Source organism: Bipolaris zeicola, assembly GCF_000523435.1.
Source record: "Bipolaris zeicola 26-R-13 unplaced genomic scaffold scaffold_137, whole genome shotgun sequence".
Classification (NCBI taxonomy): Eukaryota; Fungi; Ascomycota; class Dothideomycetes; order Pleosporales; family Pleosporaceae; genus Bipolaris; species Bipolaris zeicola.
Window position 1 is genome coordinate 49,998 of NW_006912186.1, and position 18,621 is coordinate 68,618.

The following is an 18,621-nucleotide window of genomic DNA, read 5'->3' on the forward strand; positions in this document are numbered from 1 at the left end:
CGAGACACCCATTTCACAAGGACTTCTAGCAATTACATGGTACCCTGCTTGCACATACTCACTTCACGATGCGTTTGCTCCAATTTCTCCGTCGCTTCAATGTGCTTATCGAGCAATGGACAGCCCATTCGCCGAAGCTAATATTCGTTATCCTTCTGATCGGATTCTTGAAGCTTGCAGAAAGTGTGCAAAGGGCACCAACTACTCGGTTATTGGAGAATGTCGTCTTTTCTCAGTACTATTTTGATGACCCAGACGTTGACGACATCGAGGAGAGCATGTTTAAGATGCCTATCATTCAGTCCAAACTCGCGCATCTACGAGGTTTTCTCAATCTGTTGGATACAGTGCCAGGTACTTCATCCATCCCTATCTGCCTTTTCAATGCACACACATTGCAATTATCCTTTTCGGATCCTTCTATGGCTCTCTAGCTGATCGCAAAGGTCGGAGAGGCCCTTTCGCGCTGGCTGCATCTGGTATCGTTTGCCAAATGGCCTGCATCTACCTTGTTTGTTCGATTCTCCCGTCTCCCCCAATGCTACGCAAATAACTTTTGATATTGGCAGTTTGTAGGACAGGATAATACTCGTGACAATACGGACTTCATCTACATTTCGCCTAATTGGAGGCGGCCCTAACCTTGCCATTACTCCTTACCATACCATGGCTTCTGATCTTTCAACATGTGAGACAAGGTATCTGGATTATTGCAGCATTTGTCCAAAGTCTTACTCATATCACTTACAGGAGTGGATCTTTCTATCATGTCTTCACAGCTTCGCTGATCACAAATATGATTGCCCCTTCGACCGCATGCGCTACTTTCCACATTCCTTGTGGCTGCCTATTCCCGCATACTTGATATCGTTGTTTTTCACTTTTCTAGTCTTACTGTGAATGCCAGAAACACAAACCCATATGAGGGATTCTCAGTCCAACGAGGAAGTACCCGTCGGGCGCACCGCATTGAGTGCATTTATCAAATTCTTGAGCGACGAGAAAATTGTTATAGGAGTTGCCATAGTCTTTCTATTACAGTCCCAGGAAACATATTAGAGATATTCATTCTGAGTACCACTAGGTGACTTGAGGAACTAGTGAAAAAGATAAGATGAATGTATTTTGTCATGGTAATGATGCAGCTAACAACCGTTGTTTTGAGTTAAAATGGGTTAAAGCATAGGTAAACGGTAAATTTTAATACTGCGCCAACGATATTCTGAGTTTTTTTGAGGACTGAGGCAAAACATGTTGACAGTAGCCTCATGGGGCAACGTAGGAGTAGGGGACTGGTTAGGCAATATTGCATAGCTATGCCAGACTAAGCAAGTATTGCCCAAGATTAGACAGAAGATGTAAAAATGCGATGTACCTGATAAAGAGAAGAGGTGTTGAGCTTCGTCGGGAAAGAGAGATTGAGTAGTTCAGAATGATGTTCATGGTGCTCGAGACGCATGTGGAATGAAGCTCGCGTCCAGCGCCTCAGTTTCTATATTTGGTGTTGACGATCACAACCCACCTAGCCACACAGGGCTTTTTGTTCTTCTAGTAGCACCACAGATTGAATCTGCTGTTCTAAAGCCTCTGACAATTAGGCTACATTGTTCAGTGCAAGCTCAGGGAGCCTTGAGGCCCGCTTCGTCTCCTACAAAGTCATCGAGTTCGTTCCTTATTTGATTCGTGCTCCTATCAGTGGCTTGATACCTAGGATAAGGCTTCAAAGCAACGACTTTTGTAGTCTAATAAGCTTTATGAGCGGCCAATGTCCACAGGTATCGGATAGATATGTATCGTTTCCTTCTAGAAAACCAATATCTTAGCAAGACTGATGCTGGATTTCTGGAAAATTTCTGGAAAATCTCTGGAAAATGAACAGCTAGCTAAAGGATGTTAGCACTCATGAGTGACCATATGAGAGTAGTGGGAGTGCTCAAAGTGTTGATCAGATATATGCTCATTTTTTTGTAGGATAATGCAAGTGGCATGTTGTATCCAGTGGCTCTATGTTCTCGAAGGATGTATTATAGTTGCCAGTGTTGATGACACGAACGAGCTTGGCAGTCGAGGCACAGACACATGGCATTGCCCAAGCGGCTGAAAAATGCATAAGAACATGCATCGGAGATCCTGATAGGACCGTCGGCCAAATTTCTACTTGTAAGACTTTTGTGGCTGATTTTGCTCTGGGAGCCACTCTTCTAATTATGGTACAGTGCTTATTGCGGCGTATAGCGATTGTAGTTTAGTGGAAAAGGTGGACACATTGTTACATTTGTTTCTCAGTATGTTGCATCCATGCCGAAGATGTTCGGCCCCACCTAACGTCTCGAGGGTCTTTCCCATGAGAGTGCTTGGACAATTGATCTTTGGAGCAAAACAAGAGCGGCCCTTCTGCGAAGCGCATGGGATGTGGAAGTAGTGAAAGCCTTTTTTCATAATATCATCTCTCATAAACAAGCTAGTTGAGCGCTAAGTAAACTCACGTATCACATCAGGTAGAAGAGACATCACTTTACCTTGCAATCGCTAGGTGTGAATAACAGGTACATGTTGTCAAGACTGGTCCAAGTTGGAACTGAAGTCCGAGAAAGTCTTCGTAAATCCTACTGTATGTCACCTCTGATGTAACCGAAAGACGGAAAGTATCTGCAGGGTAATTTAGATGCAGATTATGCCATGCATTCTTACAATAGCCCACGTGCAGGCAAAGTGCACTCAGCCACAAGCGATATGAGGGTTCGAGCTGCTCAACTGTGTGTTGAAAGGCATCTTTTTTAGCATGTCTTCTGGAGGCGGTGACGAGTGCAGCAGCTGTACTGTTCGGCGAAGTAAAGAATACTATACTCATTTGGTTGGATCCCCCTAACCCAATGACCCACTCGCTGCTCGTTACCATTGGGCGGAATATGCATGGCCAAACACTCAAAATCCCCCCGCACATCGAACGGCGAGCAATGCACAATTGCGCAGCATTGCATCATCTTCACTATGCAATCCAGAGGGTCATCAGGTGCAAGTCAAAACTACTCTATCTCAAATAAATATCACAAAAGACAATTGAAGTCATTTTGTATGAGTAATGCCAAATTTGTTGACCGCTCAGTGGCGAATATCGTCATGGCAGAGGAGCTTACGGGGTAATCTTATCAGGCCGCATCCTCTGCGGCTGAGCGACTGGAGTTTTGCACGTGAGAGCTTCTCCGCTCGTTTCGCTTCGCTCCGAGCGGTCTAGAACATAGGCGATGCAACGGTCGCAATAACCCTATGTTTCATTTTTTTTGCAATATGTCATGCATCGGCCATTAATTGCTCCACAGGTGCGCGTTGGCGGATCCGATTCTGGTTGAATATAGGGCTGACCGCATTTGCCAAGGACAAAGCTGAAGAGTCGGCGAGATTTTAGTATATCTGTTGGTATAGATCATTTCCTCTAAATGACCCAGGTGTGTCTGGTGCAAGAAAGTAACAAAGCATCAAAGCCTTCTATTTCGAAAACGAATCACACTATGGACTTCTCGAGCTTGCACGGAGGCCCTCGCAACGCCTATACACATTACTCCCCTGACAGCGAGTCTTACCTTTCGCACAGAGAGCCAGACTTGTACTTTGCAGACTCTTACACATATGCCTCTGATTACTTCAGGGACTCCTTTTTCGATGACAACCCACACTCCTATTCGATGACGAAACCGCTGGACGTAATCGGCCCTTGGGACAGTCCATCACCTAGCACATTCCCTGGTACAAATCCAATAACCAACTCCGCATTCGCAGTGAGCGATAGCCATCTGAAAACATGGCCAAACTTCAACTCTGGGGATCTAGCATACGGAAAACATGCTCACGATGCTGAAATAATGGAAACTCATCACACCGCCGACTCGATACACACCTGCAGTAGCAGTCCCTCATCTCCAGCCATCTCACCCCAAATAGCAACGCAATCACGTCTTCCGTCACCTTCGACCTGTTCTCGAACCTTTATACACGTCAAGTCCGAGCCTACAAGACGCAAGCGAGGCCGCCCCCGGCTCCCACCAGCAGCCTCCAAGGTCCCAGCAAGCATCGTTTCAAAAAAGGTCGAGCGGCCGCAATGCATACCACATACAGAAGTCGAACGCAAGTATAGGGAGAAGCTTAACACGGAGTTGGAGCGGCTACGTCGAGCTGTTCCGTCCTTGCTTCGAGCCGATTCGGATAATGTCATGGGCGGTGCGAGGATAAGCAAAAGCGCAGTGCTGGCAGTGGCAATCGATTACATCAAGGACTTGGAGGCGCAGAGGGATAGTGCTCTGGATGAAGTTAAAAGACTCGGTGGGGAGGTGCGGTTTGGGAATAGGTAATGAGGTTCATTGCAGTATTGTTTTGTTTAGAAAAAAGTGTCTCAATCTCGTTTTGGGTTACTGGGTTCAGTCTCGTGACGATTATTATAGCCGCTGAGTGTGTATGCTTGTCCGTTGTATTTGTTGGATGATATTCAAATACAGCCCTGGTCTTATTATGTTAAGTGTAAATTCCGTATGCATCAAATCATTGTCAGATAATGAGAGCATTCCCATATCTACAGATGATCCGCTCTCAAATCTAGCTATACTTTCCTTTATGCGAACTTTCTTACAAACACAATTAAGTATCTTAAGCTTTTCGTGGTAGTACGTATGTAAGAACAGCGTCGCTGGCGAAAAATATGATTGCGATTATTTCCTGGAGTGTCTAGAGAGTGAGGTAGTGCTATGCAATCTTAGTAGCTCAGGTTCCTAAGCTCATTTACTATGAAGCTGCTGTTACACCAGAATATGTGTTTGAATAATCTCCAATAAGCGTTACTATCATTTCCTCCAAATCCATCAGGGTACTACAGGTATGCGTTAATCTGTAGCCTTTAGTACATCGCAAACAAAAACCATTTTAGTAATTGATAGTAGATAGAAGAAATCCTTAGTTGAGGGAGAGTTAGAGAAGCAAAACAAAACAAACGATGGCCCATAGAAATCTATGCTAAGGAGAGGAGAAGGAAAGACGAATAAGAGAAATGTTGCTTTCAATGGGCACTTCTCGTTTTCCACGTCAGTGATTGAAAATCTACTCTCTATCCTTTTAGCAGGAATCAACCCTAGTAATATAAAGAAGAGGAGTTCTCCGTTGGGCTGAGTAGTTCCGTGGTGGCTTGTCTGGTAAATTTAGTAACATAAGTCGCTTCTACTCTTGTTTCACTCCTATCTCTAGTGTACAGAACTATTCGGTCTCAACTATAAGATAAAAAACAGAGGTTAATTCTAGAGGATCATCTTTGATTAGCTGGTTTGTACCTTGGATAGTGCGAAGGTTGCATAATAGAAACAAACGCGGGTAGACACAATTTTGTATATAGCATTCAGACGAAACTAAATTTCTAGAAGGATCCTTGAGAGATTTTTGGATTCCGGGCTAGTGTTTAGTTCCTGGCGTTTGTTTTCTATGAGTGAAGATGGATCTTATTTAAACTACTAACCATTTCGCAGCCTCCCGCCCTAACAGTCGGGGTCTAGGCCCGCCATACCATGTGCTGCTTAACGGACTGTTCTATTTTTAACTTAGAGCTCTCGTTAGTATCTTCATACAACTTACTTTAAATTCCATATAGTTAAGGAACAGAAGCAATCCAGTAATGTATTGGAATACGGGCTTCCCGTATGATTGCATAAGTGTTGTGAATACGAGACTTTATTTAGAGCCAAGGAGTTATCCAGTGCATTTCTAATGTCAAAATGACACTATAAGCAACTATCGGCCTCGATTTGCATTTTGTCATAAGGAGCCGTGTACCGTGCAAACCCCTAGACCATCTCATAGGAAAATCCCTGAAAAGATTGTGCCAACTTCCAACAAAGACCGTGGATACAAACTGGTGTTCCCTAACGCCTCGAGAGACGTTAGTCTCATTTTCGGCTGAGAAATTTCGCCGGTGATGCAGTCGGCCAATTAGCATTGTTAAGCAAAGTTGATTTTCCTACTTCAGGACCGTAAAAGATTAGCATAGAAGCCATGTTAGCCGAGTTCTAATTTGCATGCATTTATAGTGAATTGTAGAATACTACACGATAAAGTAAGGAGCAGTAGCGTTACTTATTCCCTATAATATTAATTTGATAAATTCATCGCATCTGAGTATGTAGGAATACATTGTACGCAAGCCTTTAGCAGACAATGAGTCTCTTGTTAAAGATCATGTTACTAGTAGCGGAAATGGATGAAAGGGAGAGATTAGTGATAGTATGTATATAAGAACTAGCTTTGAAGGAAATCAAGTCTAGCTGATGTGGACTGGCGCAAATCGCGCAATGGTAGTTTTCCGCCTTTAGGTATAATAACACATGACTGAAAGAATAGGTTAGGGAAAGTAGCCTCCCGGATACAAGTACCGATCTCAATGTTCACATTATTCAACAGTGTGCTCTGCGGCCAATCTCGGTAGGGTCCCACGTGAATGAATCGTCTCACTCAGTCCCAATGGTCTTTCATCCAGAAGTCTGCCATCGTTTACTTCATCTACTCTCTTGAAGGTATCATGAACTAATCCTCTCCGGGGATCCTCTTGATTTCCGTTGCGCGCGCTTTTCTTGCGACCAAAGGGCGGCGAGGGAAATGTAATACCGCCAGTTTCTAGTGTGGAAGAAGCAGCAGCAGCCGCCGGCTGTGGCGGCGGGGGTAGTCCTTGGCGTGGCAACTCGAGAGACTTACTCTCTTCTGATTCTTGTGCACCTAAACGGTGAATGACCGGTCTCTGACTTGTCTCACTTAGAGTTTTCGTGTGCTTTCTTCGCCTGCGTATGTACCAGGCCAGGGTGACGAGGAAGAGGGTGCCAATCACGGATCCTACAACCGCTCCTGCTAGAGCTGCTGTTTGTGATGACTGCTTGGTACCGGGGAGTACGCGACATACTCGCTTTACCTTGGCATCCGTGCCCATGGGATCGGCCGCTGCAACGACAGCTGGTGCGAGTTCGTAGTTTGCAGCATCGGGATCGACAATAAGGTAGTTCTGGGTGAAGAAAGGAAATCCCAGAACTCCTACAGTCACAGATTCTGTTTGATTTGTTACAGCCATGTTGAATACTGTTGCGTTGTTCACTTCGAACACTCCCGCGGAATTGTATGCTCGGGGTCGGTAGTAAAGCTCGGATGCTGGAATTACAGTCTTGTATGAAGCGACCGAAGGCTTCGATGCATCGCCGGCGGGACTGCCCATGTCGGATACCGTAATGGTAATTGTGCCTGCAGGGGCAGGACTAGTAGGGAGCTCGAAATGGCGTGATGTCTCGTTCCAAACAGCCGTCTTTTCAGCAGCTGCGAGTTTGTTCAACATTGCTTGTGGGAATCTGATATCGGAGGAGAAGGGATCGAGGTATACAGTAAGTGTATCCTTGGCGTCTTCGAAAAGCGTGGTACTGGTACCACCGACGTCGTAAGTGATTGCAGTGAGTACAGCGCATGTAGGGCAATCTGAAAACATAGGAAATTTGGTTGCAGGGCTTTTGAGTCGACTTTCGTCATACCCGCCAACTATCAGCAAGCCGGGCTGTGGCGCGTCTTCTGATTCTGAGCCAACCCACAACCCGTACGTCCGTGACGAAGCCTGACCTGAATCGACAAGGAAGTTCAAAAAGCTGGAATCCATTCCCAAAGGCAGAGTTGCTCGGAACCCTGGATCATACTCTGTGAAAGAATCCACGGTTGCTCATGTATGTTAGTGTTGTACCCGTTGAGCATCTCTACCTGGATTACTCACTGTCTGTGGAACTGTTGGTATACATAGGGAAGGCGGGGAACTTATTGGTGGCGTTCTTTGGGCCAAAGGCTGCAGCATCGGTAAAGAAGATGTGCGAATTTCCGGATGCCATGTTTACGGACTCTCTGCTCCCTGGCCACGCTGCGTAGTCGACCTGGGCAAACGAAGTTGAGGCTGCACTATTGTAGATGCCGCCTAGTTGGCCAATGCAACTGCTGTTCGTGGCCGATCCACACTCTGTTACGCTGTTGACGAAAGCATTGTCCAAAGTTGTCGAAGGGGTTAAAGAAAAGAGCTGAGGAGGAGTGCCAATGGCGAACGAGATGCCTTTGGAAAAGATTGCACCATCAGCGGAGACTGAATGGTTGGTCCACGGCAACAGCAATGGTACGGAACCATTTGGGCAAGCCATTTCCTCCAGTGATTCCCCCCAAGCGGGTGAAATTGGTCGTCGTCTACGCTGGCCGTGATAATGATGATGTTTGAAGTCGAGAATGGGTCGACTTGGCCAGCAGCATTATCATTGCTACGGATTTGTACAGGGATGCATCCAAAAAGGAGTGATCTTCACAACTTGGGCATGGCGACCTGGACTCCTGGATCGGGCGTCGATGGCTGGGGCTTGATACCTCGGTGAGGCAGAAATTCCCATTGGACAGGACCAGCTGACTAGCGTCTCAGACTCTGTACCTGAACAGCACCACCTCACCACACAAGGAAACAGCCCTTGTAGACTTGCGCAGATGGAGCAGGCTGCTGTTATCATCATCATCGTCATCATCATCGTCACCCGTAGCAGCAGCAGCAATGTCGAGGTTCGGTCCGCAATTCACCCATGCTCTTCTCTAGTTCCTGACGTCATAATCGTATGGAGGTAGGGCTGACTGGCCTGCCACAGCTTGCGGCTCGTACTCTGTACTTAGTTGGTGAGATCAATCTCCCAAGCATCGCACGTACGCACATACGAATGCACCGGGCGGCAGAGTGCTGTGATGAGACGGGCCTTTTGTGGAGAGGGCAAAGTATCGAACATGTCAAGTCGGACCGTCTAAACGTCGCATCGACCCTGAGCCACGCGATGCATGGCCTGGGGGGCCAATCAGCGGCCTCAACACGCCGCTAGCGCCACTCGGGGACAAACCTCGCTTGCCGCATCCTTCAAGCTGATCTCGGTTGCATTCTCCACCACCACCGCCCATCGTGTTTCCAGCCTCGCAGCCCAAACCGCTCCAGAACGCCTCTCGTTGGCTCGCGTACAAAGGATCGACCTGCGCAGCCCAAGTGCCGAAGGCGACTGCGCGCATAACGCCCTCGTTGCTACCTCTATTCGGCGAGGACTTGACAGCCAGCACGTCATTTTACTTCGCTCACGCTCAACTTACTCGACCTTCAGCGTACAAGGCCATGCTCTGCCGTGCTCAGGCGAAAAAGATGGCTTGTTGCAAGGGTCAGTATGTGTCTGTCCAGCTCGTCAGCTCGTCAGCTCGTCAGCTTGCGTTTGTGCTTAAGATGTACTACACTGCACTGTGCCAACAGTGGCTGGTAACGAAGGTATCCAAGTACGTAGTAGATACATCCAAGATGTGGATAAGCACTGAAAGGTGAACACTGGGCTAGTTCTATTCGATACTTCTGCACTGACCCTGATAAATTTGTCCTTAGTATCAGGTTCGCCACAGGACCCTCACCAATGGCAGGGTCCAGATCGCAAGGGTTCAGGCATCAGGGTCCTTTCAGTCGTCCAAGTGTGGAGCACTAACTGCGCATCCAGTATCTACCATGTACACTCGTACCTACATAAAGATCTTCGCAAGGGCTGCATATGTAAGCGGCAATCTTTGGTTCCGGATACCAAAGCATGATTGACCCCCCCTTATCACCAGGTCCTATAATGTGAAGGTACAGGTGCAAGGACTTGCGAAACCTGCTCTACCGTCTACTTCTTCTTGCCCCAGTCAATCAAAGTTTTTCCCTCTTCAAGCTTGGTAACATAGCAATTCTGTTATTGCTTCGGTATCATGTACCCGCCTCGTATCATCAATTGCCGATCATTTCACACATATACCACTTCCCAGCTGATAGATGTACTTTTTCCGCACCCTTCCTATACCCGACATGATAATTCAGCTATCGGTTTATTACAAGAAATGAGCCAGTCGGTTTGCCTCTCCCTTGGGTGCAAAAGCCATCTAAATACGTGTACCCGGAGCGGTGTCGAAAGAAGACCCTGTGATCCAGGGAAAGGTGTTTGTAGGACTTTGACGAGTAGTTCAAAAAGTGTCAGGTAGCCCCTTGACTGTCAAGCTGACCGCGGCAGCCCCAGAGTCAAGGGGTAGGGACTCTACGTCACGAATACCAGGGGCAAGTTTGAGATGTGAAAACCAGGTGTATGATCTTATCAATGCGCCTTGGTTGGCATCTAACCAGGCATGGGTTCAGTCGAGAGATTCAATAATAGAACTAGCCTTACGTGTGATCACCCAAATCGTGAAGTTGTTGAACAGCGGGACGATCGTCATTTTCCGACTCACTAGTGTACTGTCGCAATACAGTCTGTGCAGACTTCTGCAGCAGATCACCACGTGCATTTCATCTTGCGATGCGGATTGATGCATTAAAAGCGCGCTACGTGTATGCGTATTTACATGCCATAAGTAGACGCTGCAAGAAAGACTACGTGGTCACGTTGTGGGGCGGAGTCTGCGCCCAACACAATAGCCTTCATGAAACACCACTAAAGTTGTAGCAGAACGATGTCGACCGTTCAAAGAATTGCAGATTCTCATTATTTGACCAATTCATGTAGAATTCAGCCGAGCCGCAACGACTGCGAGTGGAGGTGTGTAGAAATATCAAGCTACCAACTGTTTCGCATGATTGTTTGCATGCGAAGACGTGAAAGACGCACAAAAGCCGTCTCACAGACAACTACAAAGATGAGGACAAGGCTCTAGTAACGTAAGAATACAAGTATGTTTTCAATCAGCAAACTGATTTCTACGCATGCCTAAACCAAACGTTTCCACCGCATCCCTTCACTTCCGCTCCAGATTACATACCATCACCAGAAACCCCCGTCACATTCTCCTCGCCCAGATTATCTCCCATGTTCAACTCAGTGACCTCATTCTCTAATACATCTTGCTCTTCCTTCTCTAGATATGGCGGCGGCGCCAATTCCTCCCTCTCTCCATCTTCACCATTCTCATTCTCAACCCACACCCTATTCAACTCGGCCTCAATCTCCTCTCTCCTCTTCTTCCAACCCTCGACCTTAGCTAAGCGCTCCCTGAGCTCCGCTAGTTCCTTTTCTACGCTCGACTTCTCAGACTGTGTGCCAATACGCTGGAACTCCCATTCGTCGCCATGCTCCCCCATGCCGAGGGTGAGGGTGAAGGTGTGGTAACGCTTTAAGCTAGCGCGAGTAGATATAGTGATAAGAGCTAGATTGGAGAGTCAGTAAACCAGGTGGAAAGTTTTGGAAAGAAGAACAAGTCTGGTTAACTTACTGATTCCCTTTGCCTTTGCGCGTTCATACAGTAGACCCTCGACATCGCTGCTAACAGCACTTGTGCCCTCATCGATGAAGGCGTAGCGTGGTTCGTGATACAACAACCTAGCGAGACCCATGCGCTGCTTCTCTCCACCGCTGAAAACATCTTTCCACACCTTCTTGGTGTCCCAGCCGCCTTCGCGATCGGGCAAGTAGCCCAGCTTAGCTTCTTCTAGGATCTGGGAGAGCTCAAGGTCGCGGCGCCCAGCATCCTTCATGTCAGCGTCGGTGTGTGGGTAGATGACTTGGTCACGGAGCGTGCCAGTGGATAGATATGGCCGTTGAGGTAAGAACATGATGCCGTCTACGCCAATAGTGCGTGGGCGGCTGACGAGGCCCCGATATGCAGGCCATAGGCCGGCGACGATACGCGCGACAGCACTCTTACCGCAACCATTGGGGCCAGTGATGAGAAGATGTTCGCCAGAGTGCACAATGAAAGAAAGCGATTCGAGTAACTCTTCACCTCCTCTTGGATGCAAAGCTGGCGCAACAATGGGCACGTGTTCAAGGCGAATGCCATCAAAGCCTTTGTGTACCGTGCCTTGGATGTCAGAGACCGAGTAAAGCTCTGGGCGTGTGCCTGGAAGGGGGTAGTATGCGTCAGCGTGGACGCGATGAAGCGTGCTAATAAGTGTGTAAACGCGCGAGGTATAACCTGCGAGTTCGGACAAATCCTTGATGCTGTACATCATTCGGCCACCAGCGTCTGCGAGTGACAACATAAGTCGCTTGTTCGTGATAAAATCCTTCATGCGACTTCGCTCGCGTTCTGTACGCTCGCTCCCCGGGACCTCTGGCGCACTGCCCAGGCCGCCCCAGGCTGGCAAGAAGACTGGGAGAGATGTGATTAGGTACCCAAACGCCGACCAAGAATATTTCAACACAAAATCTTCAAGCATATTGTATCTGATCTTCAGGCTGTAGATGCCCTCCATCCAGTGCTTGAGGTCCTTGAAGCCACGCTCGAGAAAATGCTTTTCCATTTCGTCACCGCCATAGAAGGCGACTTCCTCTGCATTTGCAATGAGTCTCGAATGGAGAGCCCGGAACTCGCCTTCTCTTCGTCCTTCTACTGCTTTGAGTTTACCAAAGGGTGGTGAGAGTTTTCTCAAAACCGTCGCTGTCAAGAAGTAGTTGCTGAGCAGCCCCGTCAAGGCTAATGGCCCCAGAGACTTGTAGAGTTGATAATTGAAGACACAAAGATCAACAAACGGCTTGCCCAGGCTGGAATACAGTGATGCAGCACTGGCACAGAACAAGGTCAAATCTTGCGTAATGTACTGATCGGCGAGTCCTACGCCTCCATCCAGATTCTGTAGCTTGTAGTAGTTGAGATGGTCGTTCAGATAAAGATCGTGAATATATCGCGTCAGCCGGGTGCGGAAAGCAATGGACACCTTGCTCTGCAGGAACTTTATCATGGCGTTGGTGTAAGATGAAAAGGTCCCAACGCCTAGCCACTTAACAATGCCCCAAAGAAATGCCTTGCCGTTGCCTGCAACAAGATCTCGCACGATCTCGCCATCAAGCCGGGCTACAACCAAGGAAAGGTACGTCCGTAGCATGAGGAACACGCTATGGCTGACCAATAGACCCGTCTCCTTGCTATTCCACCTTGGTATCATGATATTCAGCAAGCTGAGGAACTGATGCAGAAACGCGAGGTTCAGGCCAGGCTTGGTCTGTGGAGGCGGTGCTTGTGGGTCGTTTGGATGTGTGTCGGCCATGCGCGCTGCGCGTGGAGGTTGAAGAAAGAGCCTGCGATGGGCATCAAAGGTTGTCTGCTTAGTGGGATGTATGACGACTTTGGATGTAGAGTCGCGATTGGGCACGTAGATTGTCCTGGAGCCATCTTTGTTCTTCAGCCCCGAATTGCGCCTCAAAAGCCGCCGGCCTGTCTCCTTTTCTGCGCGTCGGCTTTTGTATAGTCGCTGGCCTCCATAGCCAGTGCCTATGATGGTGAAGAGGAGGGTGATAGTGGACAATAGCTTGGTAAGCTTGGATGCACCCCGGACGCGAGACTTGAGAAGAGTGGCATAGTGGTCGTAGAGGGCTAAGAGCGGGTCATGAGGTTTCCGTAAAGTAGATTGTGCGGCCATGGTTGGCCGTGAACATCCTTTCCAGGACGATTTGCACTTCGTGGAGTGGGAAGATCGCGTCGGGTGGTTGAAGGTGGTGTACCTTGCATGTGCGTGCCATGACGCCTGCTGTGTTTGAGCCGAGGCATGTGAACGTGCCACGTGCGCTGGGGAAATCCGGGGTGGTGGGGCGACATCCAATCGTCCAGCGGCTTGATCACAATTGAGCTGTGCAGTTACGAAGCGATGTATTGTAACAGTACAGCGGCGAAAGGATAGCTTTAATTGAGCAACGAAGGAAGCCTAATATCATCAATGTCTTCGTCCACCTTAATATCCAAACTACCTTCAAGATTAAGAGCAGACAACGACGCATGTCGTAAATCGACCCTTAGAGTCCAGTAGTTCAGAAGAAGACTTTACTGACCATATACTGAGTCAAGCTCTGTGATCGGGTTCAAAAATAGATCACACTCTAAAACTACTATATTGCACTGGATAAAGGAAGTGTTTGTTACCAGGATTAATCACCGAGATTTTGAGTTTTGTCCAACCACTGTGCCTTGAGTATAATTGATAATCACAAGAAGTTTAGATGGCCTTGGTGAGCAAAATGAAATATTGATTTTGTTCGGGACCTTTTGTGAGAATGGAAAGATGATACCAGGACTGACATTCCCTATCCTCTGGCTTCTACCCAACTCATTTTCTGCTACCGAGATTGTCCAAGTCGTAATTAGGGTTCTTGGCTCCAGCGCCTGCAACATGATGATTGGTGCTTACATATAGCCCAGCCGTCTTGTGTGAGATGGTAAGGCTCTAGCTTGATGCTGTGCAGTCAGACATCTCTCAAGCTCAGAATCAATCGCACTACGCCTTCTTGCATGGTTGTAAGCCTCTTCATATCTCAAATCCCGAGCATAGTCCGTGAATTGATGGACGCGCGTATTAATGCGTTAGATCCAGCCCCGCGTTCCCATCGGTAAATACATAGCTGCCTTCATGTAGAGCTCAACTCTAGGAGAGAAACAAACGTAGAACCAAACCACAGACGAGGTTGAAGGGGAGTAAAGATAAATTTTAGCATATACACCAGTAAACTATAGGTAGACAATTGTCAGGGGCCTAACTTGAATAGAATTTTGAATAAAAGAACAAGAGGGTGTGGCCTATTATGATCAAGAAGACGAAATCATGATTGCTTACTTGCGCCAGATCTCATCAAAGCATAAGCAAAAGTTACTTATTCCCCCAAATTCGACATATAAGGATCTTGAATCATTGCCCTCTGGAACTTGTATATGCTTATCGAAAACGAGGCTGACTGACGCTTATTAAAGAGCATGATACAGCCGAACATACAAGTCACTCTCTAGTTCGTCGATTATGGGATTCGTCCAGCCTTGAATATATCTTGGTTGAAAATCAAAGTGTTATGCCCGAGTTCGTAGCCGTCCTCATGATGCTCACTATGACTACCAAGATAGGTATTAAGGTTACTGCATTCTATAGTACATTTGTGCCTTGCAACTACAGATTCAACAGGCAACGTAGCTTTACGTCTTACACAGTGCACTTTTCAATACAAGATGGCGAGACTGTTACATCAGCTATTGTTTCAAATATCTGACATTTGTGAATTAAAGTTGACTGAGAAAGGATTGTCACTCACTCAGAAAGACGCCGCCCCCTGTGTCGACCTGAATTCTGTACGCTACTAAAATGCTCTGTTTGAGCGCGCTCAACCTATCGCGCCATTGTGTGCCGTGATCTAATTTTTTGCGTGGTATTAGATGGGTTGCCGTATGTATTTCAAGCTCTAGCGTTTCGCTTACCACACACGACAAAGCTTATGATCATGGGCGGCCATGTCCCAAATGCCGATGTCCTTGTCGCTTGCTGGCAAGAGGATTTGAAATAAGATAGATGCTTGCGCACTTGACTGTCCAAGAGACAATTTTCGTGTATTCGTTTGCGATGAAGGCGCGTCCGCGGAGGCCAAGACATCTTACAATGTCTTCATCAAACCTATTCCAATGACTAATACATCGTGCGTATCAAAGATCCTCTTACTGAAAATGGAGAGTTGACGTAGAAGCTATTGCATCAAATCATTTGGAAGAGCAGGTAAACGTCGGGACAGGCAGGAGTTTTCCTCTTAATGTGTTCTTCTTTTTAGACAAGGCAGGCAATTTGAACCTTTTTCTCAACCACTCAAGACAGTTGCCAACTACTCCGAATCGAACACAACGTCACCAAAGATAAGGCTCAGATCCAACAGCAGAATGTTTCAAAGGAGGAGTTTGCTTGGGACGACCAGTCGATAGATCCCGCAACAGCCAAGCCAGGCTCAACTTGGCACCATAGTTTCAATGTCTAGCGTGCACAGCTTGTCATAAATGCCTAAAAATCTTTCTTCATGATAAAGTACCTTGGTTCCTCAAGTCTCACCTTCAAACTTTGTGGCCGGGTTTGATGCATATCTCATCCCTGAATCTCATTAGCTGAGGCCAACGATGCTACATCTAATAGACGACCCGAATAGAATTATCCTGTTCACAATTCTTCTACAACATACCCGACAACGATCCATTGAGATAAAAACTATGGATCAGTTGGATGGTGCGTAGCGCGCAAGGTGCTTGGACTAGGTGCCACCGTGGGATGGTTGATTGAATTACAAGTTCCCTTCTGCAATCACTGTACATTGAACTTTTTGGTTAGGACCTAAGCTCCAATGAGAGGCTTTTATCAAGGCTGTAGGTATTGCAGTGCCAAGTTTGGTGGGGAGCGTGCTGTGCCTTCAAGCGTCATATCGAACTCGCAACTATTTGAGCGTTATAAATACAGACTATTTTGCAGACGAGTAGCTGGCAGGCACGCCTGCTTATATGCTTAGGCAATACAAAGATTGGAGATGCGATTGGTCCGCAACGACTTCCTGGTTAAGAACTAGCATAGGAAAGTACGGAATGGGCTAGTGCGGGTTATTGATGGAGGCGCTACCGCAGCTGGCGTGGCGCAGCGGCGCGGCACGGCCCCGCCCTGCGTGGGGGAAGCAGCGGCGACAGCCACACATGGAGTGTATGGTACGAGTTTGGATGATAGTGGAAAGACTAGGTGCACTATGTGATCGGTGCTGGACTATGTTTTTACATACACCTATGTAAGTACGCTCATTGGCAACGGAAACATGCACCGTGTTACAATAGGAGTAGGGCCGTATCCTGACTTGGTATGTATGGGCCTAGAAGACACTAAACCAACACCGGCAAAGGATGTTGAAGTGCACGCCTAAGAAGGCGCCGTGTTATCCGTTGTGCCTGTGTGGATGTCCTATCCACCAAGCTTTACCTGGCAGAGTCTGGATACAGCAGGTCCATAGCTGCTGTGCTAGGTATGTCTGGCGGCGTGACGAACATGCTTACATTATGAGTTTGCTGATGCAGCAAAGGCAAAGGGAATCTACTCTGTAGAGAAATAGCAGCTATGTTCTCCCTTCGCTGCTGCTTTTCGGTTATGATTGGCAGCTCCACAAAATTTAAGGGGTCCTTGCATCACTTTCCAGTGACTTCCAGCATTAAGACATCTGATATAGGGAAAAGGAAGGCCTGAATACCCCACAAAAACGACCAGGAGTAAGCCAGGGTTGAATTCCATCAAGCACAGAAAAATCCTTAATTCCCGAAACGCAATAATGAGCTTGGGGTTTACGACCACATTGGAGGCCTTGCCAATGCAACACCAATACCGGCTGAATCTGATCTAACGCAGATATTCTAACCACCATTGATGATAATCATCATTGACAGTCATAGGCCTATCTGGCAGTTTTGAGGAATGATACCTATCTTGCTCGCCCTTTGTAGTTTATACCCACAATTGCTTTGGAGCCATTAGAATCAGAAAAATATCTTTGCTATATCAAGTGACAAGAGAGTGCCTTAATTCTCACTGTACCGTATCTGCAGGCTGCCTAAGGGAACGAGGCCGCCTAAACATACATTCAGGTAAAGGGTCCGGCCTCCAGTTACTATATTACAGTTGCAGGAGTAATGCTACGCCCGAAATAGCTACCTGCGCGACGTACCTATCGACTCGAAGTATAAGTATCATACCCTCGACGTTGTAAGTTTGAATCCTCACCACTCACCAACTGACCAACTCACTTGTAAAGCTTCATAAACTTCCTTAGTTTCAAGACTTCCCAACAAATCAGCCAACATGAAGACCCCCTCTGTCGCTGTTATTGCATGCCTTCTTTCGCCCTTGTTGGCCGCTGCTGTAGCAATCCCGGAGTCTACAGAAAGAGCAGACATTGAAGTTCGCAGTAAGCTTTCCAGACCACACATTTTCACCAACTTCAGCAATACTGACCAAGCCAGCCGCTGATCCCGCGCGAATCGAGAATGTTGAGAATGTTGAGAAGCGAGCGGACTGTTGGATTCGAGCCAATTGGTACAATAACTGGCCATCTGGCGGCTTCCGCCGATATGGTGTACGCCTTGAAGCCGGCCCAGACAACCGACGTCGGGATCTTCTCAATCTCTTCTGCGCTATCCTTCAAGGTAAGATTGTCGTTTCCAACCAATATTGGATGATTGATGCTAACTCGTACTGTAGGTAACGGCAAGCCAAACATCAACAACAAAGCTTGCTACTCTGAACCTGATGGCTCCTTCAAAGCCGACATCACGACATTCGAGGGTTCGCACGGACATGACCTGTACCTCGACTTTTTCCAGCAAAACTTTAATGACTGGCGTGGGACAACGAACTGCGACGTCGACAACCGCAATATGTAGATAGCTGAGTGATGAACCACAAAAAGATAAGAACGATACGTAGTACAATATAAGATAACACAGCTATATCATAGCTAAAAATTATATCACTATACTTCTATCTAACGTGGTTCACAGGTGAGCGGCCACCCCAAGTGAGCGGCCACCTCCCCATCAGCGCGCTACCGTCAACACTATAACGCGACATGTCTCAACCACGCAGTACCCAATCAATTTCTAATAAATTAGATATTTAACTTACTCTTTTTAATATTAAATTCTAACGTGTTTAAAGTGTGAAACGTACTGCAGAGATATATAACGTCTCTTAAATAATAATTCGATAGCGACGCGCTAGAACGCGCCCCTAACGCGACTGCGAGCTAAAGGTGTAACAGTTCGAGTACATATCGAACTGACACCCGAATGGGA

General features: G+C 47.2%; 5 protein-coding genes across 5 annotated transcripts; 2 read left to right on the plus strand and 3 right to left on the minus strand.

Annotated features, from left to right (window-relative positions):
• Positions 1-3,509: 3,509 nt before the first annotated feature.
• Positions 3,510-4,346, plus strand: COCCADRAFT_102053 (uncharacterized protein; the record flags this gene model as incomplete). The annotated part of the gene is made up of 1 exon (XM_007716380.1): positions 3,510-4,346. The coding sequence occupies one exon, from the start codon at positions 3,510-3,512 to the stop codon at positions 4,344-4,346; it is 837 nt and encodes a 278-aa protein (XP_007714570.1).
• A 2,075-nt stretch (positions 4,347-6,421) lies between these two features.
• Positions 6,422-8,183, minus strand: COCCADRAFT_6936 (uncharacterized protein; the record flags this gene model as incomplete). The annotated part of the gene is made up of 2 exons (XM_007716364.1): positions 6,422-7,719; positions 7,772-8,183. The coding sequence occupies 2 exons, from the start codon at positions 8,181-8,183 to the stop codon at positions 6,422-6,424; spliced, it is 1,710 nt and encodes a 569-aa protein (XP_007714554.1).
• A 114-nt stretch (positions 8,184-8,297) lies between these two features.
• Positions 8,298-8,537, minus strand: COCCADRAFT_102102 (uncharacterized protein; the record flags this gene model as incomplete). The annotated part of the gene is made up of 1 exon (XM_007716381.1): positions 8,298-8,537. The coding sequence occupies one exon, from the start codon at positions 8,535-8,537 to the stop codon at positions 8,298-8,300; it is 240 nt and encodes a 79-aa protein (XP_007714571.1).
• Positions 8,538-10,822: 2,285 nt separating this feature from the next.
• COCCADRAFT_6937 (uncharacterized protein) lies at positions 10,823-13,426 on the minus strand (the record flags this gene model as incomplete). The annotated part of the gene is made up of 2 exons (XM_007716365.1): positions 10,823-11,214; positions 11,281-13,426. 2 exons carry the CDS (start codon positions 13,424-13,426, stop codon positions 10,823-10,825), a joined length of 2,538 nt encoding a protein of 845 aa, XP_007714555.1.
• A 4,203-nt stretch (positions 13,427-17,629) lies between these two features.
• On the plus strand, positions 17,630-18,210 carry COCCADRAFT_6938 (uncharacterized protein; the record flags this gene model as incomplete). The annotated part of the gene is made up of 3 exons (XM_007716366.1): positions 17,630-17,735; positions 17,791-17,973; positions 18,029-18,210. The coding sequence occupies 3 exons, from the start codon at positions 17,630-17,632 to the stop codon at positions 18,208-18,210; spliced, it is 471 nt and encodes a 156-aa protein (XP_007714556.1).
• Positions 18,211-18,621: the final 411 nt, after the last annotated feature.